Source organism: Gossypium arboreum, chromosome 8 (genome assembly GCF_025698485.1).
Source record: "Gossypium arboreum isolate Shixiya-1 chromosome 8, ASM2569848v2, whole genome shotgun sequence".
NCBI classification, from domain to species: domain Eukaryota; kingdom Viridiplantae; phylum Streptophyta; class Magnoliopsida; order Malvales; family Malvaceae; genus Gossypium; species Gossypium arboreum.
The window spans coordinates 128,160,777-128,182,032 of record NC_069077.1 but is presented as its reverse complement, the minus strand read 5'-3'; the positions used below and the strand labels follow the sequence as shown (position 1 = coordinate 128,182,032).

Below are 21,256 nucleotides of genomic sequence, written 5' to 3'. Positions count from 1 at the left end.
GGTTCATTGGTCCCTTTCATTTTACTAGAGCTGACATCATTTCCATCAACTTGGCCATTTGGTCCCTTTGTTCGAGCGATTCTTCTCGAGACCTCACCATTAAGTCTCTTGTCTCTTCCTGTGACTTAGCCAACTGCTATTGTAATTCTCTTTGAATTCTTTCCATCCTTTCAATCTTTTCATTGAATTCGACCTCCATTAGTCTAGCTTGTTGGCGCGTTCTATACGAATGACGTGGTTCCAATCTTGTGGTATTACAACTGCGAATTGTATGTTTTAACCTCAGCGAACGATTATGGGATATGCAATGAATGAATGAATGCATAAATGTCAAATGAATGTTAGTCATGAAAAAAATGCAAGAAGTTGGTGTTGATTTCAAGATAGCCCCTATTTAGGCATTTCATTCATCAAAAGAGTTCATTACAAAACATTTTTCCATTTTCGATTCAGCTATTACACAAACTTCCTAGCTATATCGCCATATTTCTTTACTCGTGCTAAGAATTCTGATATGTTCGATCTTCGACTTGGAGGGAATTGGCAAATGAGAATTTCAGCTTCTTCCGATAGTTGTACCACGTGCATGGCTACCCCACAAATTTCATTTATCAAACAGCTAAGTTGCATTTCTTTTTCTTGGAGGCCCTCTTCGTAAGCATGAATGTCTCTATCATATTGACTATTCTTTTCTTCCAAAGCCTTCAAGAGAGTATCTAGCTGTTGTTGATGATCTTGCAGCATATCTTCTAAATCCCGTATCCTCTCTTTTAGTTCTTGACGTTTAGATCAACTAGTCATTACCTCGGTAGACACAGCTTCATATTCGGCATTCTTCTTCCTTAGTTCTATCATAGCCCGCGTAGCCTTTTCCTCCTCTTTCTTCGCGTTCCCTTTCCAGAATTCCATCCCTCCTTTGATGTTGCTAATTTCTTCTTTCCATTCTGCCGACGACTTGCCCAACCCACCGTTCTTTATTGTGCCTCTTAACTTCTTATTTTCCAGATGGAGATCCCTTAAGTCATTTCTTATGACTTCAACTTCTTTTTGTACTTTCTCGGTTCTGGATTTTTCAATCTGAACATCGATCTTCAATTAGTAGTTTTCCTCTTGAAGAGCACTAAGGTCCCGAGACATCTTGGCATTTTCTCGTTCAAATTCTTGTCTTGCCATTTCTAACTCAAATGACACTTCTTCCGAGAAAGGATTCTGGACGGTATAGTTTGTTGACAAGATTTGTTGACTGTTCACCCGTTGCTTCCTCCATATGTCGTAATCTTGGGTGAGAGTGTCAATGTATAAAGCTAATTCTATGAGATGAATTCTTTTCCAAGACTTTGCAGTGCCTCGGACCCTCTTCATATAGCCTTCACCTGCAAAAGCAAACTCGGATTGCGCTAATCCTCCAGTGGCGGGTATGAATTGTCGTAAAGAAAATTACCTCTGGACCATTAACGGAGCGTATCCAATTCCTCCCCATAGCCTGAGTAGTGGTACCCAATCTTGATTTCCATCCTTGTATAACAGAACCGAAGAGCGGATCCACGGTGCTCTCCAGGTTACATCTTCAGCTCAAAGGTTCTGAAAAACTGAGACCCAATGCTGTTCAGTGACTTCCTTTGGCCATTCTTTCTTGCGATAAGCTTCTAACGGGGCAAATTTTTTTGAAAACATATGGAACGGTGTGCGCTCTACTTTCCAGAAGTGACTCAAGATCCAAACATTGAGCAACTGCGCGCATCCAATAAATCGTCCTTCCCCTTTCCTCCGACAACTACTCAAGGATCTGAAGGTCTCGGCTAGGATAGTCGGGACAGGGTTGATTCCTTGTTTTAATCTTTCAAAGAAATCCACCACCGCAACTTCTATGTGTCCAAGGACTTTCGGGAAGATGATCAAACTGTAAATGGCCAAAGTGAATAGATTTATCCTTTTCAGCATGTCGGGATGGTTCAAAACCAAATCTCGTAGGGAAGACCATGGAATGCAAATGTTTTCATTCTTCTTCTTTATCTGTTTTTCGGCCCATGCGTCAGTCATGTCTGTCAATCTCACTAACTTTTTCTTGAAGGTCATCGGTTTAGGCTCCTTCACATATACTTTATAAAATTGCGCATTTTCAACACGAAGAAAAGCAACATACTCCTCTATAGTCGGAGTCATATCTTCTCGATTGAAGGTAAAACATTGGTAAGCCGGATCCCAAAATTTGACCATGGCTTGGATCAATCATTCGTCTACGTTGACAGCAATCAAGTTGGCTATGTCCCCATATCTTTCAGTGAAGATACCCCTAGTGTCCGAGTCCCACTGAATCCAAACCCGAACCAAATCTTCAAGGTTATTCTGGTGAACATTCACAGTTACGTGCTCGGGCAAATTAGCAATACATCCCTCCACTAGACTATCCCCTTTTTCTTTCTGAGTTTTTAGAGACCAGTCCCGAACCACGGTATTCTTCTCTGTTGTTTGTATAATTGACTCTTCCATTAGAAACCCATTTTTTGGCAACCAATCTCTAGTCAACACCTTCTTAATATGATGCCTATAATGAATGATGCAAAATAAGAACACAGACAAATATCTTGGTTAGTACACAAATATGAATTACGGAAGATCAAAATAGAAAGCGTAAATGTCAAAGAAATAAAAGGTAAGAGGCGTTTCTCCCATGTACTTATTTTGGTGACTATTAACGAATGAGGTTCGACATGGCTCTAATTAGGTGGCTCGTACGGTTCACTATATGCAGTTTCGGTTCTATTCAGGTACTCGAATTGTCCGTACTGTTATCTACTAAGATTAGTACGAAGCCTCGGTCGTAGCCCATCACAGGCTCACGAGTTCAATTCGAGGGATTACATTTACTTATACCTATGCGAAGGGACAAGTTAACTCACGAAAGCATAAGTCATATGTAACCCGAAAGTATTCACTAGCCTGTGCGGAGGGATGAGTTAACTCACGAAGGCATAGCGTTTACTTTCACTTAAACAGACGGAGCCCAGGTAGAGAGCTCATGTTATGCAAAATGCAAGTGCGCGGTGTGTGGGGAGAAACTCACAAACCTTTACGTTTTATTAAAAAAACTACAAAACTAAAACCATAAAACTTAAAGCTGAAAAACAAAAAAGGACAAAACAAGTTAGAAAAACATTTACAACATAATGCGAATGCATGACTTTTTGAAAACAAAAATTTGAGGATCACAACTAAATGTTAATTTGAACAAGGAACTTTGAAAATTTTGACAACGCGAGTTTAACTCCAGACACGACTCTCAAAAAAGATTCCCTAGTGGAGTCGCTAGCTGTAGCGATGTAAATTTTTTTTTATCTCGGTCGCTAATTGTGGCGATTTATTGAAAACTTGAAAGCTGAAGTTTGATTTTAAAATAAAGAGGGGAGTCGCTACCGATCCTTTTTATAGGTGTGATCGGACACCTAATAAATTTATTTTTAAAACAAAAAGAAGGCCGAGTTTAGGTCTACGTTAAAATCCAGAGAAAAAGTAGGGTCGAGAGTCGGTTACGCGCGAGGAAGGTATTAGCACCCTCGCGACGCCCAAAATTGGTATCTTGTAAAGCACGTGTTGTCTTGATTTTCAAATATACGAGTTCAATGTAACATTTAGTTGTGATCTAGTTGAAACACGAGAATTTTCAATTCTTTCGATTTTTTAGAAGGTCATACCGTTTTAACACGAGCCAATTGATGTTCACCCAACATAGCGATGAAATCAATGACTTAATGTTAAATCGGTACGTTGCCTTGATTATTGAAATCAATTAGAAAACAAGAATATGATTTTCGAAGTAATGCAAAGCAAAACTGATATGGAATAAAAATAAATAAATGAAAGAGCTAGGTATATATTGAAGCAAATAATCAATGTGACAATAATAATAAAGATATATGCGATATTAAACGTAATACTAGAATTAAACATGAAGGGAAACAATGAATATCTATACATAGTAATGACATTAAGAATATGTACGTAAAATAGGATGAAAAAGGTTCACATAATAATACTAATATGGGTACATAATATATACATATATATATAACATATTTAAAATGAACATATACAATATACATATATACAAACATATACTAATAATAATGACAATTTAGAATAATAATAATAATAATAACAATAACAATAATAATAATAATAAGCGATATACACTAAATAATACATAATAATATTAAAATAAAACAATGAGTGGCAATAGTGAAAACAATAAGTGTAGTAATGAATAATAAATTATACTGAAAATAATACTATACAAAAAGTATATATATATATACGTACAATAAGATAGATGCATTAACATTAGTAATAAATATAATAGGAATATAAATAAATAAGATAATAATATATACATAGTATGGTATTAAAATGTATAATAGTATTTAAGAATATATACATAAGATGATATAAAATATGGACATGGAATAGTATATAAAAAGAAAATATAACTAATAATATTGAAAACATATACGTAATATATCTAGAACATATATGATATATACATAATATATAAGAATATATATGTAATAAAGTATCGAAATTTGTACATGATGTGTATAAAAATAAGGTGTTTAAAATACATACATAATATGGTATTTAAGATGTACATATAAGATAATACAATAACATAACTAATATGGTCTTAAAATATATACATATGACATAGTATTTAAGAACATATATAAGATAATATATATACATGGAAATAGTATAAAATATGACCAAGAATATTGAAAATATGTATATAATATGACATATAAATAATTTAAACTACAATAAAAATATATATATGTATACATAATAATAAAGATATATACTTAACATAGTATAAAAATTTGTATACATATATATATATTATGAATAAGAGTATTATTAAAAACAACTATAAATATATAAAAGTGTATATATATATATATATGAATATTAATTGAAACTAAAATAATGTTAATTATAATAGGAATATACTAATAATGATATGAATAATAGTAATAATATAATAATAATAAATATATAAAAATGAATGATGAAATTAATAATTAGAGTATCAAAAGTATAAAAAGGACTAAATTAAAAATAAAATACAAAGCACGGGATAGATTCTAAAATCAAAATAAAAGAGAAAGACTTATTTGAACACGGGCAAAACTAAAGGGGATCAAAAGCGCAATATTTCAAAATTTTCAAAATGCTGCGCAGTAAGAGGGATTAATTTACAAATCAAATTAAATTTCAGGGCCAATTTATAAATAAAAATAACTTGTTTGCAAATGCATGAAAAAGCGGAAGGGCTAAATGCGCAAATAGCCCTTCCACTGAAAAAACACGCGGATCCTATCCGGAGCGGGTCGGGTTGACCCGACCTGGGGCCAAAACGACGTCGTTTTCATTAAATCGAGGGGGACCAAAACGGTGCGTTTTGGTCCCTATAAAAGCCAAAAAAATTTAAAAAAATTTCATTTGTAACAGCAGAAGAGAAAAAAAAGAAAAAAAAAGAGAGAGGGGAGTAAGGAGAGAGGGATTTCCGGTAGGGGAGAGTACCAGTCTGTCACCGGACCACCGTCGGCGCCGGCGCCGGCCACCGTACACGATGGCTGGAAAGGTAAAAAATTACTATTTTTTTCTTTTTTTTTGTATTTATCTAATATATATATGTGTATAAAAATGAAATCTTTGTGTATATGAATGTACGGATGCGCGTGTGAAAAAGAAGGTGTCGGCTACCTTAGACTGCTTATTGCTTACTATTTTTTTTCCTTCGATTTGGATTGATTTCTTTTGTTTTACAATCTGGTATTCGTATGGATGTAGAATGGCCTACTTTTCTTTTTTTGATTTTTTGTATTTTCAAGAATATTTTCCTCTCTTTTCATTCGAAGGAAATTCCCTATACATTGGTTTTCATTCGGCTTTTAAAGCCGATTTTGTTACACTGTATTTCCTATTTTTGCTGCTGTTGCGTGCTTGACGTGCAAGTGGTGGTTGGCGACGGTGGAGCAGGTGATGGCAGAGGCATGGGCGATGGGACATTGCGGCGCTGGGGTGCTCAGCAGGTGGCTAGGGTTTCAGCTTTTCTAAAACCCTAGTTAGGCCAATGGGTTAATTGGGCTTGGGTTTTGAAATTGGGTTTTAATGGGTGTTGGGTTTAGTTGTAATGTATTTGGGTTTATGATTGGGCCTCTCGGTTTAGATGGGTATTTGGGGTTTAGTAATTGGGTTGCTGTGGGTCTGATGGGTTAAGGTTTAGGTGGTAGGTCTGATTGTAAATGGGGTTTAAATTTTGGGGTATGGGAATGGGTTTAAATATTGGGCTGAATGGGTAGTTAGGTTTAATTGTAATGGGTTTAGTGGGTCAAAATTGGTTTGTAACAACTCAAATCAAATAGTAATCAAATTTTACATCTTTTACCATTTAGTTCTTTTTAATTAATTAATTATCGAAATGTTAAAATTTTTCGACGAAACTTTAATACCACTTTAATGACACTCTGTAAATATTTATAAACATATTTACGGCTCGATTTATAGAAACAAGGTCCCGATACCTCATTTTCTAAAACCACTTGACTTTTGGGTCTTACCACTTGAACTTAATAAATCGCTTATATAATAAAAATTACTATATGAAAAACCTTTTTAAAACCATGTTTGACTCATAAGTATTAAATAATTACGAACTTACTCGTCAGATTTGGTGGTCCCAAAATCACTATTTTTGACACCACTAAAAAATGGTTTATTACATAATTAATCGATTAATAAGGTGTTCTTATAGTATCTCGTCGGTGTGGACATAACGACATTGTATGCCCTAAGTTCCTACAAAACCTGCATAACTTTGGTTGGTTTGACTTCTCCTAAATATCCATATTATTTTGTATCTGAGTAAATATTGGTAAACCTTTTGGTTTGCAATGCAATGAACTATTGGGTAACAACTTGAATGGAGCGCTCGTTATTGACGGCCACATACTTACATCTGGGACCAGTAGGAATCCATATCTTCACACGTTATACATGTGATGTAGTTTGTACACTTTGTTCACAAAGCTCATGTGATCCAAACGTACGGAGGAACATGTTGCAATTGTATGAGTGTATAGAAAACAAAATGTGTCAAATCTCCCACAGTCGTAGGTTCGTTGTTTCAGGTGTACACAGTATAGTCCGTCAAAAATACCTTGGTCGGTTCTGTAGAACTCTGTAACCCGAAACGATAGGCTTTCATGTGAGTGACACATTGAATACATACAGTTCGCTCGTGTTGTAGCCTCCCTAATTTCTTTCATAATGTCATCACATCAAACATGGCCACCCTTTATCTATCCAACATATTTTTCTGCTCGCTTAGGAAAACGTTCTGCCAAATGGAAATATGTTTTTTCATAATCGAGGTTATCAACAAATGGCGTGTTCCCTTCAATACGGAATTGATGCATTCTGCTAGGTTTGTCGTCATGTGCCTATATCATAAACTCCGTCAAACAATTGTGTCCACTGATCGAAGGGTATGTTAGAGAAGTACCTTTTGCTGACATTGTTAATAACCTGTAAGTTTTCTAACATTTCATAGAAATAGTGTTTGATGAGCTCGAACCCTATCGAGGAAAGTGAATAGTTTATCCATTAATCCCAACATTTGCTGACCGATTGAATATCAGACAATTGAAATAGTGGCAAATACATACCCATGTTAATCACTTGTGCACGTTGAGCTTCAAATTTGTTTTGTCTGTGGTAGTTTGTTGCAACATGTCTTAAACAATACCTATGGTGTTTACGATCACAAAGGCTTCCCTGCCGTTCAATTGTAGCCAATATTCTAGGTCCTCTGTCGAAGATGACGCATATATCATGTTGGGGGACAACATGCCTTCTCAACCTAAACAGAAAGAAATCTCAATCATCCACCTTCTTCGATGGCATTATTGCAAAGGCAATTGGCAAAATTTTCCAATTGCCATCTTGTGCCACAACCAACAACAACTGATGCATATATCTCCCGTACATAAAGGTGTCGTCGATTTGTACCAATGGCTTACAGTATTGGAATGCTTGTTGACATTGCTTGAAAGTCTAGAAGAAACGATGGAACACTTGTCATCCATGGACCAACTGATTGTTGTAGTACGTAGGCATCGTTTTCAAATCAGTTATGTAACCTAAAATGTACTGCTCTAGTATCTGACACCACTGCCACAAATCATTGTATGACGCGTCCCACCCATTATGCATCTTTTCCAATGTCTTTTTCTTTGTGATCCACTCCTTGCAGTACGATGACGTGTAATCCTACTTGCTATAGATATTTACAATTAAAATCGGCATAACAATCTTGAGACTCGCTTTCACCATAGGTAGTATTATATTTGCGACCATCTCCAAATCCAATTTTGAATGATCCTATAAAATACATGCAACAACATGAGTACATTAAAATTAAGAATTCAATACCCCAAATACAAGACGTCTTGACAAAGTATCCTCGACAACACACATATGTAGAATGTTATATTTCTTTATGGTCCACAATCCCGTCCTTTTCTTAACAGAAGCCATGATTTTTCATGCACATCTCTTGTCTCAAATTGCGCATTTTTCCTCGAATTTATTAGATTTGGATTTAACAACATGAAAGTTTACCTCAAATTCATTGTCCTCGTCATTCTCAAATCCACCAGCATCTTCAGGGTTGGATGTACCCTTGCCGATGGAGGTCGTAGAGATTACATCATCCGTTTTTTTATATAGTTGTCAAAACAACCAAAATCACCTGTTGATTTCCAACCACTAACATTTGATGTCATACCCTTATAAGTGTTCTTAGAGTTGAACATTGACTGATCGAAGTTCAAATTGAAACCACTAATTGAGTGTCATGTCATGGTTTAGTATTTTGGGTTACCACTAAACCTCTACTGCTAGACGTTCTTCTTGTCGCGGTTGAAATCTATGGTTGAAACCATTGAGTGTCTTCCCATTGATGATTCCAGGATATCATAATGGGAACTGTAACCTCCCAAACCCAGCCTAGAAATTATGGCTAGATTGAGAAGGCTACATTAGCCACCGAAATGGCTAAACTAACTTACATTACTTTTGAATACTTTAAATAAACTCATTTTACAGAAAACCATAGTTGTACTTTGAGTTAGCTTAAAAGCCTTCATTCATTAGGTTGTGTATGCTTAGGATTCATTTTATTGTTGACAGTGTTGTTTTAGAAAAACCATTTTCTTACCGCTCTTCTTTAAAAAAAACTCGAAGTTAAACTAATGCAGCGGAAAAACCATTTTTCAAGTCATTTTGGAAAATTAGTGGCCTTATCGATTTATTTTTCAAGAACAATTCTTTCCAATGTCGTGGAAACTAGGGAACAGTATCAAATTTTACTTAAGTCCGATATCATGCATTATTTGATTATTATGTTTGAGTAATCCATGCATGCAAAAATCCCCCCCAAAAAAGTTACCAAGCCACAGATTAGAAATAATTAAAAATTACAAGCCAAAATCAATAAAGACTTAATAATACTTATTAAGAATAGTCTGAGGTCCAATGTGATTCTATGAATGCCGAGTTCGGTCCTAATTTCGAGGTTTACCTGAAAAGTAAAACACTATTGGGGGTGAGCTTATGAAAAGCTCAGTGTGAGTCGAATAATTATTTAAACGGGAAAAAATATCAAATACAGTGAAACATATTATGTAACGCCCCTTACCTGTGTTCCACATCAAAACAAGGTACGAGGTATTACCAGATCATAATATATATCATTAAACGAAATTGAAATAGAAATATGTCATCCAAATAGATAATGTATCATTATAACATATGTCTTGAACAATATTAGCCAACTTCAATGGCTTATACAAAATAATTTGGTTAAATAATGTAACCAATATTTTAAACCTAGGCAATTATGACACATAACAAAATAACGAAGCCTACTATACATGCCATAATTCAAAAGAAATGTTTAGTTCAAATACCCAAAAGTATTGATAGTGTGGCAGATCTTCAACGATCCTTAACTCCCGAGCAATGCCGGACGACACTATAAGACAAAAGAGAGAAAAGAAAGTAAGATTATATAGCTTAGTAAGTAAGTATATAAATAATAATTAAAGAATCTAAAATATTTACACATTAACTCAAGTGTATTTACTTTTAATTTCAATATTTACTCCACTTTGATTGAGTTGTCTCTCCTACGTCATGTTCACTAAATAAATCATAACTTGAATTACAAAACTCGAAATTCAAATCTGTAAAATTTTCCTGAAACTAGACTCATATAACTTATTACTAAGTTTTTTCTAGAATTTTTGGTCTAGCCAAGTAGTACAGTTTATTAGTTAAATTTTCCCCTATTATACAGCTCGACTGATCTGACCTCTGTTCACTACAAGTTGAATTTCTCCCAGTACACAATTCAAATAGCCATGAAACATGTTTCATTTAAAACTATACTCAATAAGGGATCTAGACATATAAACTATATTTCATAATTATTTTTTTACAATTTTTAATGATTTATCAAATTCAGAACAGGGGATCACATAGTCAATCTGAACAAGTCACACACAAATATAAATATCTCAAAATATAGAGTTCCTTTTCTTCTATGTTTCATTTATATGAAAATAGACTCATTGAGATTTAATTTCATATCTCATTCAGCCTCTAATTAAATTTATACTATTTTTGGTGATTTTTCAAAGTCATGTCACTGCTACTGCCCAAAACAGTATTATTGCAAATTCACTCTTTCACACTTTCCTTGTATTAACCTCACTTAGCATACATATCACAATTCATTTTCACCACATTTCATACATCACAAGTATAAGTCCATGATTACAATGCCACCGTAAAATTATCCCGTTGAACAATTCGGATCAATCCTCGATACTTGATGTTTTCAGGACACTGCCCCACTATCATATTTCATATAATTCGGCTCTCTTGTACACATGGTGAATACTTAGTACCACCCATGTGACCTAGCCAATTTATCTCGTAGCTCTCTTGTCTACATTGTGTCCTTCACTTGGAATCACACATGCGACCTAGCTACATTTATCTCTCCCGTAGCTCTCTTGTCTACATGGGATACATCCCGTATCACACATGTGACCTAGCTACTATATAGTATCTCGTAGCTTTCTTGTACACATGATGTGCACTCAGCACCATACATGTGACCTAGCTACGCTCCATTTATATTATTCAATCTTTCCGAATGTTCAACCGGGATTTCTCTCTCTATTACTTATTTCCATTCCTCCAATAGTCGATTTATGCTTCAAAATTATCTAAAATACATATAATAGGCTGAAATATAAAAATGTAAATGAAGTTAATGTATTATTTACATACAAACTTACCTCGGTGTAAAATATAGAAATTTTGCAATTTAGTCTAAAACCTTTTCCTTCCCCCGTTCGAGATCGATTCCACGCCTTTCTTGATCTATAACAACACATTTAGCTCATTTAACACTCATACTATTTATTTCAATCCAAAAATCACATTATGGAAAAATTACATTTTTACCCCCTAACTTTTACAAAATTATGATTTTGTCCCTAGGCTCGGAAATTTAATTTCAGCCCTTATTATTATGTTTTATGACATGCTGATCATTTTTCCCTTCTATGACAACATCAAATTCTCACTCTAACACATAGTTATGAACAATAGGCATTTTCTTGATTATCTTGTTTTGCTCGTTTTAGCTAAAAATCGCTTAGAAAAGATCGTTCTCCTAACTTCAAACATTCATATTCTACCATAAAACATCAAAATACATGCATATCATTCATGGGTAAAATTTTAAACATAAACCGTAACTCGAAATAATGGTAGAAATAGGTAGACCGAGCTACGAGGATTTCAAAAATGTAAAGAACATTAAAAACGGGGCTTGAATGCACTTACTATTGAGCTTGAAAGCTTGGGAAAAAACCCTAGCTATGGAGAAAATGTAAGTTTCGGCGAAGCTTGAATGAAGATGAACACATTTTTGTGTTATTTTTCCCATTTTATTTCATTTAATATACAAATGACCAAAATACCCTTACTACTAAACTTTCTTAAAATTTCATCCATGTCCTAATTTTTGTCCATATAAAGTATAATGGCCTAATTGTCATTTAAGGACCTCTACTTAAAACCCCCATTTCAATCAAATACTTTATGAACTAGAACACACATTTTTTTTTTACCTTTTTCAATTTAGTCCTAAATATCAAATTAAACACCCAATCGATAAAATTTCGCAACGACATTTTCACACAATTATGAAATCATAATATAAACACTAAAACTTAATCAAAATAATTTCTTTCAACCTCGGATTCATGGTTTCGAAACCACTATTCCGTTTTGGCCCTAAATCGGGCTGTTACATATTAGCAATAATAGAAGAAAACAGAACATCAGAGGAATTTCTTGTCATTATATAGCCATTATCAAATTGATGTCAAACGGTGTATGAACATAGGTCATCATTCATTAAAGTAACAATCATTAATTTCAACACCATTCAATACAACAAAATTTTAATGCGTAGCATAAATCAATAACATTCGAACATGTCGTGCACATGATGCAATGCAAAAAGGTTCCTACCCATACCATCTGCTATACACCACGAGTTCCCCAGAACCCGTCTGCCAAACTCCAAAACATTATGAGCATAGCTCGATGTGGTAAAACCATTGAATAATCAATAATGTAGAAAATCTGCCGGATTTCAAATAGTGTGATACAATCGCCAATAACATATAATATGCAATAAAATCGCCAATCCCCTCGGTACTCTAGGTGCAATGCACTGACTACGAATAATGCGAACTTAATATGCCGTCGGTACTCCACGGAACTCCTCCGTTAACCACTAAATCTCAACCCAATGCATATGTAATATGTCACACAATCTCATACATAATCATATCTCAATACTTTTCACATTCATTTGACATGCTCAGCATGTCCTCAATAATCACATACTTTCAGTAAATGGAAACAGTGTTCCAGTCTTTCAAATTACCATTGTGTTGGTATCAATCAATATCTTTCAATTTCACATACTTTATGGATTTTTATTGTGCATAAATAACACCCTTTTTAGTACACAATATAACAAATATCTAATGCTTTTAAATCATACATAAGCTTAATATCTCAACACATTATATCATTCAGCCAAACATTCTCATATCTCATAACTCAAATATGCAACTACAAACTCAATCAGACATTCATACTATCAAACTAGCAATTTTTCCAATATGTCAATCTTTTAAGGCTCGAAACATACCTGATTCGGTCACTCAAAAAATCAATAATTTGGCTATTAATCCAATCCAATAAAAAATCTAATTTATCAAATATAACATGATATTTAACATTTTCAAACAATTTTATGAGTTTAGGACCCACACCTTATTTTTCGCTTCCTCGTAGCACATTAGCGAATCTTTCAATTTTCCTTAATAGTTCCTTAAACGAACCTAAACCAAAATTCAGTATAAATTCAATAAATTTACCATTAAACCAGCCCCAAAACACCCACTTATGAGTTCAAACCAATCGTTGAAATTATAACTATTTTATGAATCCAAACTAGTTAGATTTCTTACACTGTATCGATGAGAACTGTACGTACAATCATTCTTCGCCTTTACGGATGATTTGGGACGTTTGGGTCTAATTCAATAATATACTGGAAAATTATTAGCTAATTAATGATTAAATTCCTTAATTTTATTCAATTCATAGCCTTTTCCCAACAACTTTGTCGAAACAACAAACTAGTTACCCTTAATTGCACTTACGCTTCACGATTTGTGGGATCCGAATGACTAATTGATCAAGAACATTTTTCCCTAATTGAAATGGGTTTAAAATTTTATTAGGAGGGTTCAAGAACTCAAATTAATGCTGGAAAAATATAGGCAAGAACCAGGAAACAAAACAGCCCATTTCCTTGAACAAAGGCACACGCACCACCACCCATGGTCGCCAAAATTGTGGCTGAATTTTAAAATTGTTTGAGATCTCATTAAATTCTGGAAAGATACATTTGAAATCATTTAAAATCCCCCAAATTTCAGATATGGAAATTTATGTTTTTAATTGGAAAGATTAATTAAGAAATTGAAGAAACCCAAGCTAGTCGAGAAAACCGACAATGGCACTTTCTTAGCAATGTTCAAGATTGATCTTGGAGTTCAAGATTTCAGATTTGGGGCTGATTTAGATGAGGATAAATGAAATAAATATAATAAAGAAGATGGTGCACAATCTTGACGCAAAAAGAAAAAAAAGAGATTATAAAATGGGAGGTGTAGAGGACGACATTAATGGAGGAAAGGAAAAAAAATAAAATCAAAGAGGGGGAGAGGAGGAGATGAACGGTTAGGGAAATGAGGAGGAGGACTAAAAGCTTATTATTTGTGAAAAATTAATATTTATACCTAGGTTAACTAGGCTTGGATGGCTCACACATTAAAACAAGGGATTTTTGTCAAAAATTTAAATTATTTGTAGAGGAAGGGAATTGAAGTTAAGACTAAAGGATAAATTCACTAATGTTTAACCATCAAACCGATAACTCATTCTTGATATAATTTGAAATATTTATTTTAAAAAACAAGGCATGTCACATACTAGGGTTTAAGGCAAAATTTGAAAAAAAAAATTGAGAGAGAAGGGATTTGAACTTGAGTTTCAAGGAATATTTCACTAACAATTAACCAACAAACCAATACCTCATTTATTTCCTAAAAATGCATAGATAAATTTCAAAAATTAAGACATGACCACTCTCTCTCAATTCACAAACCTAATTCTACTAACCCCTAATTTTTAAGATTTTACAGGAACTTTCTAACAAAGTAGTGAACCCACCGTACAACTGTGTTATTGGACTCTCAACTTTTTACTTCGCTCCAACCTCTCGAACTAGAACATATGTCGACCTCTGACCGCATTCATTTGTGTTTGCAAACTTCGCATTTAACTTGAGTATTGGTGGTCCACTAGCAATATGCGTCTGCATCATCACCTCCATCCCTCTTGCACTTCTAATATTGAAAGCATTATATTTAACAGGGTCGACTGAAGCACAAAATCTATATTTCAATGATGATACTCTTATCTGGTTGGATTCGATGATTTTTCACCTAATTCTTGCACGCAGCTTCAACAATTGTATGTTAGGGTCAATAGCCAACCGCTTTGTGCTCTCCGATGAGAAAACGACCCATTGCCGGTGTCATAGACTTCATTGTCATAATAAACAACAACATTAACTTGTCCACTCATTTTCAACGAAAAAAATTGTTTCACATGTTCGAAACAAAAACATGAAGTACAAAAATATAGTTGTAATTATATATGGACAACAGAAATCGAGCTTTACTTGATGCAATTACGTGTTTGCTCCAAATTATGCCTTATGAAATGCCTTACGAACTTCCTCCTCTTGCGATTCTTCTTGCAATTTTGTTTGCTCAAAATTGTCTTATGACGCTCAATGCTGAAAGCCATCCTTTTATAAAGTCAGGGTGAGTGGCGATTAGTTTAGGAAATTTTCCCAGGATATCTCACAAATGAGCGGGAAGTTTGCATGCATTGAATTTGGTAGAGGGAAAACGCTCCATGTAGGGCACGTTTTCAATGACATGTCAGAAATATTCACTGAAAATGAGCTCAATTGGGTGCCCTTTCAATGCATTTTTCTAACATTGCACTTAAAGCACGCCCTACGTGGAGTGTTTTCCCACTAACAAATTCAACTCCTAAAAATTTTCTACTCACCCATAAGATATCCTGGGCTAATTTTTTTGAAAAATTCTAATTGACCTCAACTTACCGTATAAACTATAGGTGATCAAAATTTAATTTCATTGAAAAATCGAAAAAAAAAATACAAATGAAGAGTTAATCAAATTAAATAGTTTGAGTTTCGATTTTGAATCGAATTAAATTTTACAATTCGAATCATTCGAATAAATGATTGGTGTAAATACGATTGTTGTAAATATCCTTTTGGAACATGTCATTTTTTTAAAATTACACCAAATTGTGCTCTAAATAATTTAAAAATAAGATTAAATTTATATCTCAAAAATTATAAAAATTTCTAAAGAATATATAAAATTTAAAAGTATAAAAACTCTAAACTGTTAACCCATAAACCTTAAAATGCTTAACCTTACAAAACCTTAACCCTAACCTTAACCTTAAGCCCTTAACAAAAATTTAAACCCTAACCCTAAAACAATAAGATCACCCAATGCTTTCAATTGGAAACGTTTTCAGCATATATAGCAAAAAAGCGAGTCTAACTAGAAGTGTTTTCCTGCCAATCCACAAAAAACGCATCCAACTAGGTGCGTTTTCATTTTTTTGACCTAATCCGATATTTAAAAAAAATTCAATATTTTTAGAAATTTTACCCTATTTAAGGACTCACCAGCTCAGGTGAACTTTTGAAAGGAGCCAGAGACACTATTTTTTTAGTAAATTATTTCACATATTGCTAGCAAATGAATAACACATAGCCCCTTAGGGATAATGAATTAATAAAAAATCAATCAACTTTAAAAAAAAAATGAGACATTATATTTAAGTACTTATCATGTGAAACTAAACTTTTTCAAGGTTTATGTAGGTTCATTTTACCATCATAGATATTTGTGAGATCTAATGAATCAAGAGAAATTCATTACATAAATTACTACCATTTGGTGAGACTTGATGCTTAGAATTGGAGCTCAACAATCCATATCTTCACAGCATCATAACTAGTTAGCATCACTCAAGGCATGCATTTGATAAGGAAACATTTTTTTCATCCAATAAAATTTGTCGATACACAAAAATCAAAAAGCAAGTTTGTCTACATTAATGCAAAAAGGAATAAATCCTGGAAAACTTGTCACCATCTTTGAAGCAAAATATCTAAATCATTAAAAGCACACTAAATTTGTCAACAAAAGCTGCTTTTTCAGCCTCCACGAGCTTCTCTTCTAGTGGCATCATGAAGCAATTCAATGTCGACTCCGTCTGGAGGTAGTTGAACATATCTCACAACAGAGCCTCTGATGAAACAGTTCCTTACCGAAAGCTGTAACCAGACAAAAAGACTTATCAATTCAGCTGGACAATATTGAGACGGGGAAAACAGAGATGGCTTTGTCTAGACTAAGAAGGCCAACATACCAGAAAACCCAACCAAGACACATTTTATGGGTACAGGGCAATAGGATATCACAAGTATCAGGTGATACTTTCAGGATAAGTTCAACTACAAGTAAAGATATTTCATGGCTTGGCACTGGAAGGATGAGGTCGAACTTTAGACCTGTTCATGGGCCGAGCTACCCATCCAAGCCCAAAAGCCTACCCAAAATTTAGGACGATTTGAGCAAAAATATTAAGCCCAAAAATGGGCTTGGGCAAAAAAGTTAAGCCTATTTAAAATATGGACCAGGCTTGAGCTTGAACATTCAAGGCCCAAGCCCGGCCTAACCCAACCCATTTTAATTTTATAATATTTTATATTATGTTACTTTTATATATTATGTAATTTAGAATACATTAAAAAAATAAACCTATACTAAATATATAATACTACTCCAATGTAAACATTAAAATAATATTAAAGATGAATATAAAACTTTTAATAAATAAAAATATATAAAATTATTAAATATTAAAATAAAAATATTTTAAAAATAAAAAATAATATGGGCGAGCATAAAATGGGCTTAGGTTAACCTTTTGCAAATATGGGCAGGTTTGGGCAAAATTTTAAGCCCAAATTTCGGGTCAAGCCAAGTTTGGACAAGCATAAAGTATGTTAATATCATGCTTAAACCTAACTCGAATCAGACTTGACCCGGCCCATGAGCACCTCTAGGTCGATGTAAAAGAAAAATGGATGAAAATCAACAACAGGAAACCAATAGCGGATCAGGAGAAGAGAGAAGGAACCAACTTTATGTTAAGAAATACTATTCAGTAGCAATAAAGTATCTCAAAGCTATAGCAGTCTCTGAATCAAAAAGTTCACATATATATATGTATAAGAAAACTGGGATTTGCATGCATATCACTTGAATTCCATGCAATCAATACTCAACATGAAATGACTTGACATAGTCATAAGGCAAAAGAAAAACATGAAATTCAAAAAGAGGCAAAACCTAAAACAGAAAATGATTTGCAGATTGACATCAAATTTGATACAGTCCAACATCACTGCATTTGTGGCACACTTTAATGAGGTGAAAGTGGATGGGTGGCCGGGAAGAGCATCAACCCATCCTATATATCACCAAACAAGTTGAATTGCCTTCTCTTTTTTCTCTTTTCCCAGAGATTAGCAAGTTAGATTGCATTGCTACTCTTATTTTAAGCAGCTTAAAGCTGTATTGCGAATTTTGAATACACTATCCTGCCTAAATCTTCTTGACAACATCAATTATTATACCGGTTTTACACTGAGCTATCCAATGCCAAACGTTAACATGAAATTCTTTCAGGTGGAGCGTAATACAGTCATCCAGCATCAATAATCCTACTTGGCAAATGCAAGACCATGTATCACCATGCTAACATTGACAAGGCATATTCTGTGCTACCAAACACAATATTTCCGAATCCAATTTTCCAACTGTTGCTCTATATAACCATTGGAGCAAAATAGGAATTATATCTTGAAACTTACTGTGAGATTACATTTAACCCAAGGTTTCACATTTGTCTTTACCCTTTTTGGCTTTATTTCGAACACCTTCAACAGGCTACAATGGAAAAGCTAATGAGCAAAGCCTCTATCAAATGTCCTAACAGATTGACAAGTGACTCCCATCTTGGGACACACCCTACCTTAGCTAGCTAATCCCAGAACGACGAATTCAACTTGATATTCTAGGATTAAAGGGTTTTGTTCTTCTCGATAAACAAGATCATCTAAACGTTGAATTTCAAAAATTCCCATTACAGTAAACTACTTGAAATTTTCATCTACAGATAAACCCTAGAAGTAAACTTTCACTGACAACAGGGCAAAGAAATACCGTTTATGCAAAGCAGAATAGAAAAAAAGAACAACAGCTGATAACAGAAGAACAGAAATCTTTTTTAGGCTCATCGTTTCTATACTATTGGAGGATTAAAACAACGTGAACTACTAGCTAGTTAACAGAGAATTCATGAAGCAGCTACATTGGAACGAATTAAGTGGTAGACATTCAGTATAAAATCAGATACAAAACAAAATTCAAATAAACAATCAGAAAGGAAAGGCAGGGCATACAAGAAACCGAATAAACCCTGAATTCAGCTTCAATCATGCCCCCTGTTTGCCATCTCCCCCACCCCCCAAACAAAAAAGAAGAAGAAGAAGAAGAAGAAGAAGAAGGCAGATTGGGGCGAAAGGAAAGTAGGAACGTAGAATACCCAAATCATTTCTTCCAAGTAACGACTAAAATGAAAAGAAAGGAAAAAGAAACCCTAACTTTTGTTAGACAAGCTAAGTAATTCGTTCATAAACACCCATGAAAAAAAGAAAAGGAAAGGAAAGGGGGAATACCATGTGAGGATACTTGTCTTGATCGACAACCCTAGTATTCTCGAGCTTGATATTGAGGTATTGATCAACGGAGTGAAGGGTTCCTCTAATAGCCAAATCGTTCTTCAGCTCCACCGTCACTTCTCTTCCCACCAAGTCTTTGAAATACGAAAAGAACAACTGCACCAATCATAATAAAAAAAGAAAAAAAAATCAAAAGGACGCCCATTGGAGAATGAATAGAAGAACATAGTTACGAACTCAATTGAATGAGAACAAACATATGTCATATGAAGGTTCGGGAGTCCCCAAAAAGAAGAATACCATGATTTTGATTCCTCTGCGTAGAAGGAGAGGGACGGGTTTCTGGGTTTTGCTTAGATGCGATGAAAAAGAAAATTTGATGGAGCGGAGAGCCGACGATTCGATTACTTATTTTAGTAGCAATTGAGTTTCGTTGGTTAGCCAGTAATGGCCGCTTCCTCGAGCTCTCATTTTGGGCCTTGAAGCACTGCATCAGCTATCCATAAAGCATGGACTGTGGCCTTATAATTTTACACTTGGGTTCCAAACTCAGGTCAAATCCTCATCTAAATATATTGCTAGCTGGTCAAGAAAAAAAACACCTTTCTTATATTGTATAAAAGAAACAATTTTGTCGTTGTAGCTCGTTTCCTTTAATTAAACAAGTAAAGTTCTAGACTTAGCTTACAATTTAGCTGTTGTTCTTTCTTTGGGTTAATCTCCCCTTCTCCCATCATTTCTCCCTAACTTAAATCTCTCTGTTCCTTTGTGAGTAAATCCTGTAAGAGCCAACTTTAAGGCTGAAATGTACTTCTTGCATGAAAAGTTTGATAAAAACAAGGATTTTTTTTTAAAAAAAATTACTAAATAAAATTAATATAACTATATATAATGACCCTCTTAAGCATTTTACCAAATTCTTCTCCAAACATTTGGACCAAGTTCATAGGGGGGTAAGCATCTAATTGAATCAAGTCGAGTTGAGTAAAAATAATTTGAATTTATAAATCTTATTTTATCATCCTAATTTGATTTGAAATTTTTTAAATTGAATCTAGTAAAATAAGATTTGAATCAAATAAAATTGTTCGAGTTAAATTAAAAAATTAAACCGATCATATTAAAATTTTGTTGACCATATGACTAAATTCCAAGTTAAAGAACATAAATATAATGTGTATTTCAAAATTCTTTTAAAACAAAAATAAGAGAAAAAACAAGATAATTAATATAATAAACTTGATTTGATAATTTACTTGTTTAATGCCTGAAATTTGTTGTTTTCATATTTTAAATATATATATATATATATATATATATATATATATATATAATTTAGTATTTTTATATTTTAAAAGATTTTAGTAATACTTATTTATAAAATTTTGGAAATAAATATTTTGCAAACATTTTTGGATTTTTTAATATTATTTTGAATTTTTAGTATTTTTTTAGAGGATCAATTTGCATAGTTTTAAAATTGTCATGGACTCGAGGGTATTTTCATTAATTTATTATTTAAGTTATTTGAATTATCTGAGTTGTGAAATTTAATTCGACTTTACTTATTCGAGTTGATTTGATTTGATTCACTTAAAATTCGAA

At 33.7% G+C, this 21,256-nt stretch overlaps 2 protein-coding genes across 2 annotated transcripts in view; both read right to left on the bottom strand.

The window, feature by feature from the left end:
• The window catches only part of LOC108461590 (probable glutathione peroxidase 4), a 79,763-nt gene extending 60,348 nt beyond the window's left edge, over nt 1–19,415 (bottom strand). The window contains 1 exon segment of the mRNA XM_017761474.2: nt 19,411–19,415. The gene's annotated coding sequence lies outside the window, so the exon portion shown is untranslated.
• On the bottom strand, nt 16,880–20,189 carry LOC108461891 (sm-like protein LSM2). The gene is made up of 3 exons (XM_017761867.2): nt 19,952–20,189; nt 19,649–19,807; nt 16,880–17,176 (listed from the first exon to the last, which is right to left on the bottom strand). Exons 1-3 carry the CDS (start codon nt 19,952–19,954, stop codon nt 17,057–17,059), a joined length of 282 nt encoding a protein of 93 aa, XP_017617356.1. The 5' UTR covers nt 19,955–20,189; the 3' UTR covers nt 16,880–17,056.
• Nucleotides 20,190–21,256: the final 1,067 nt, after the last annotated feature.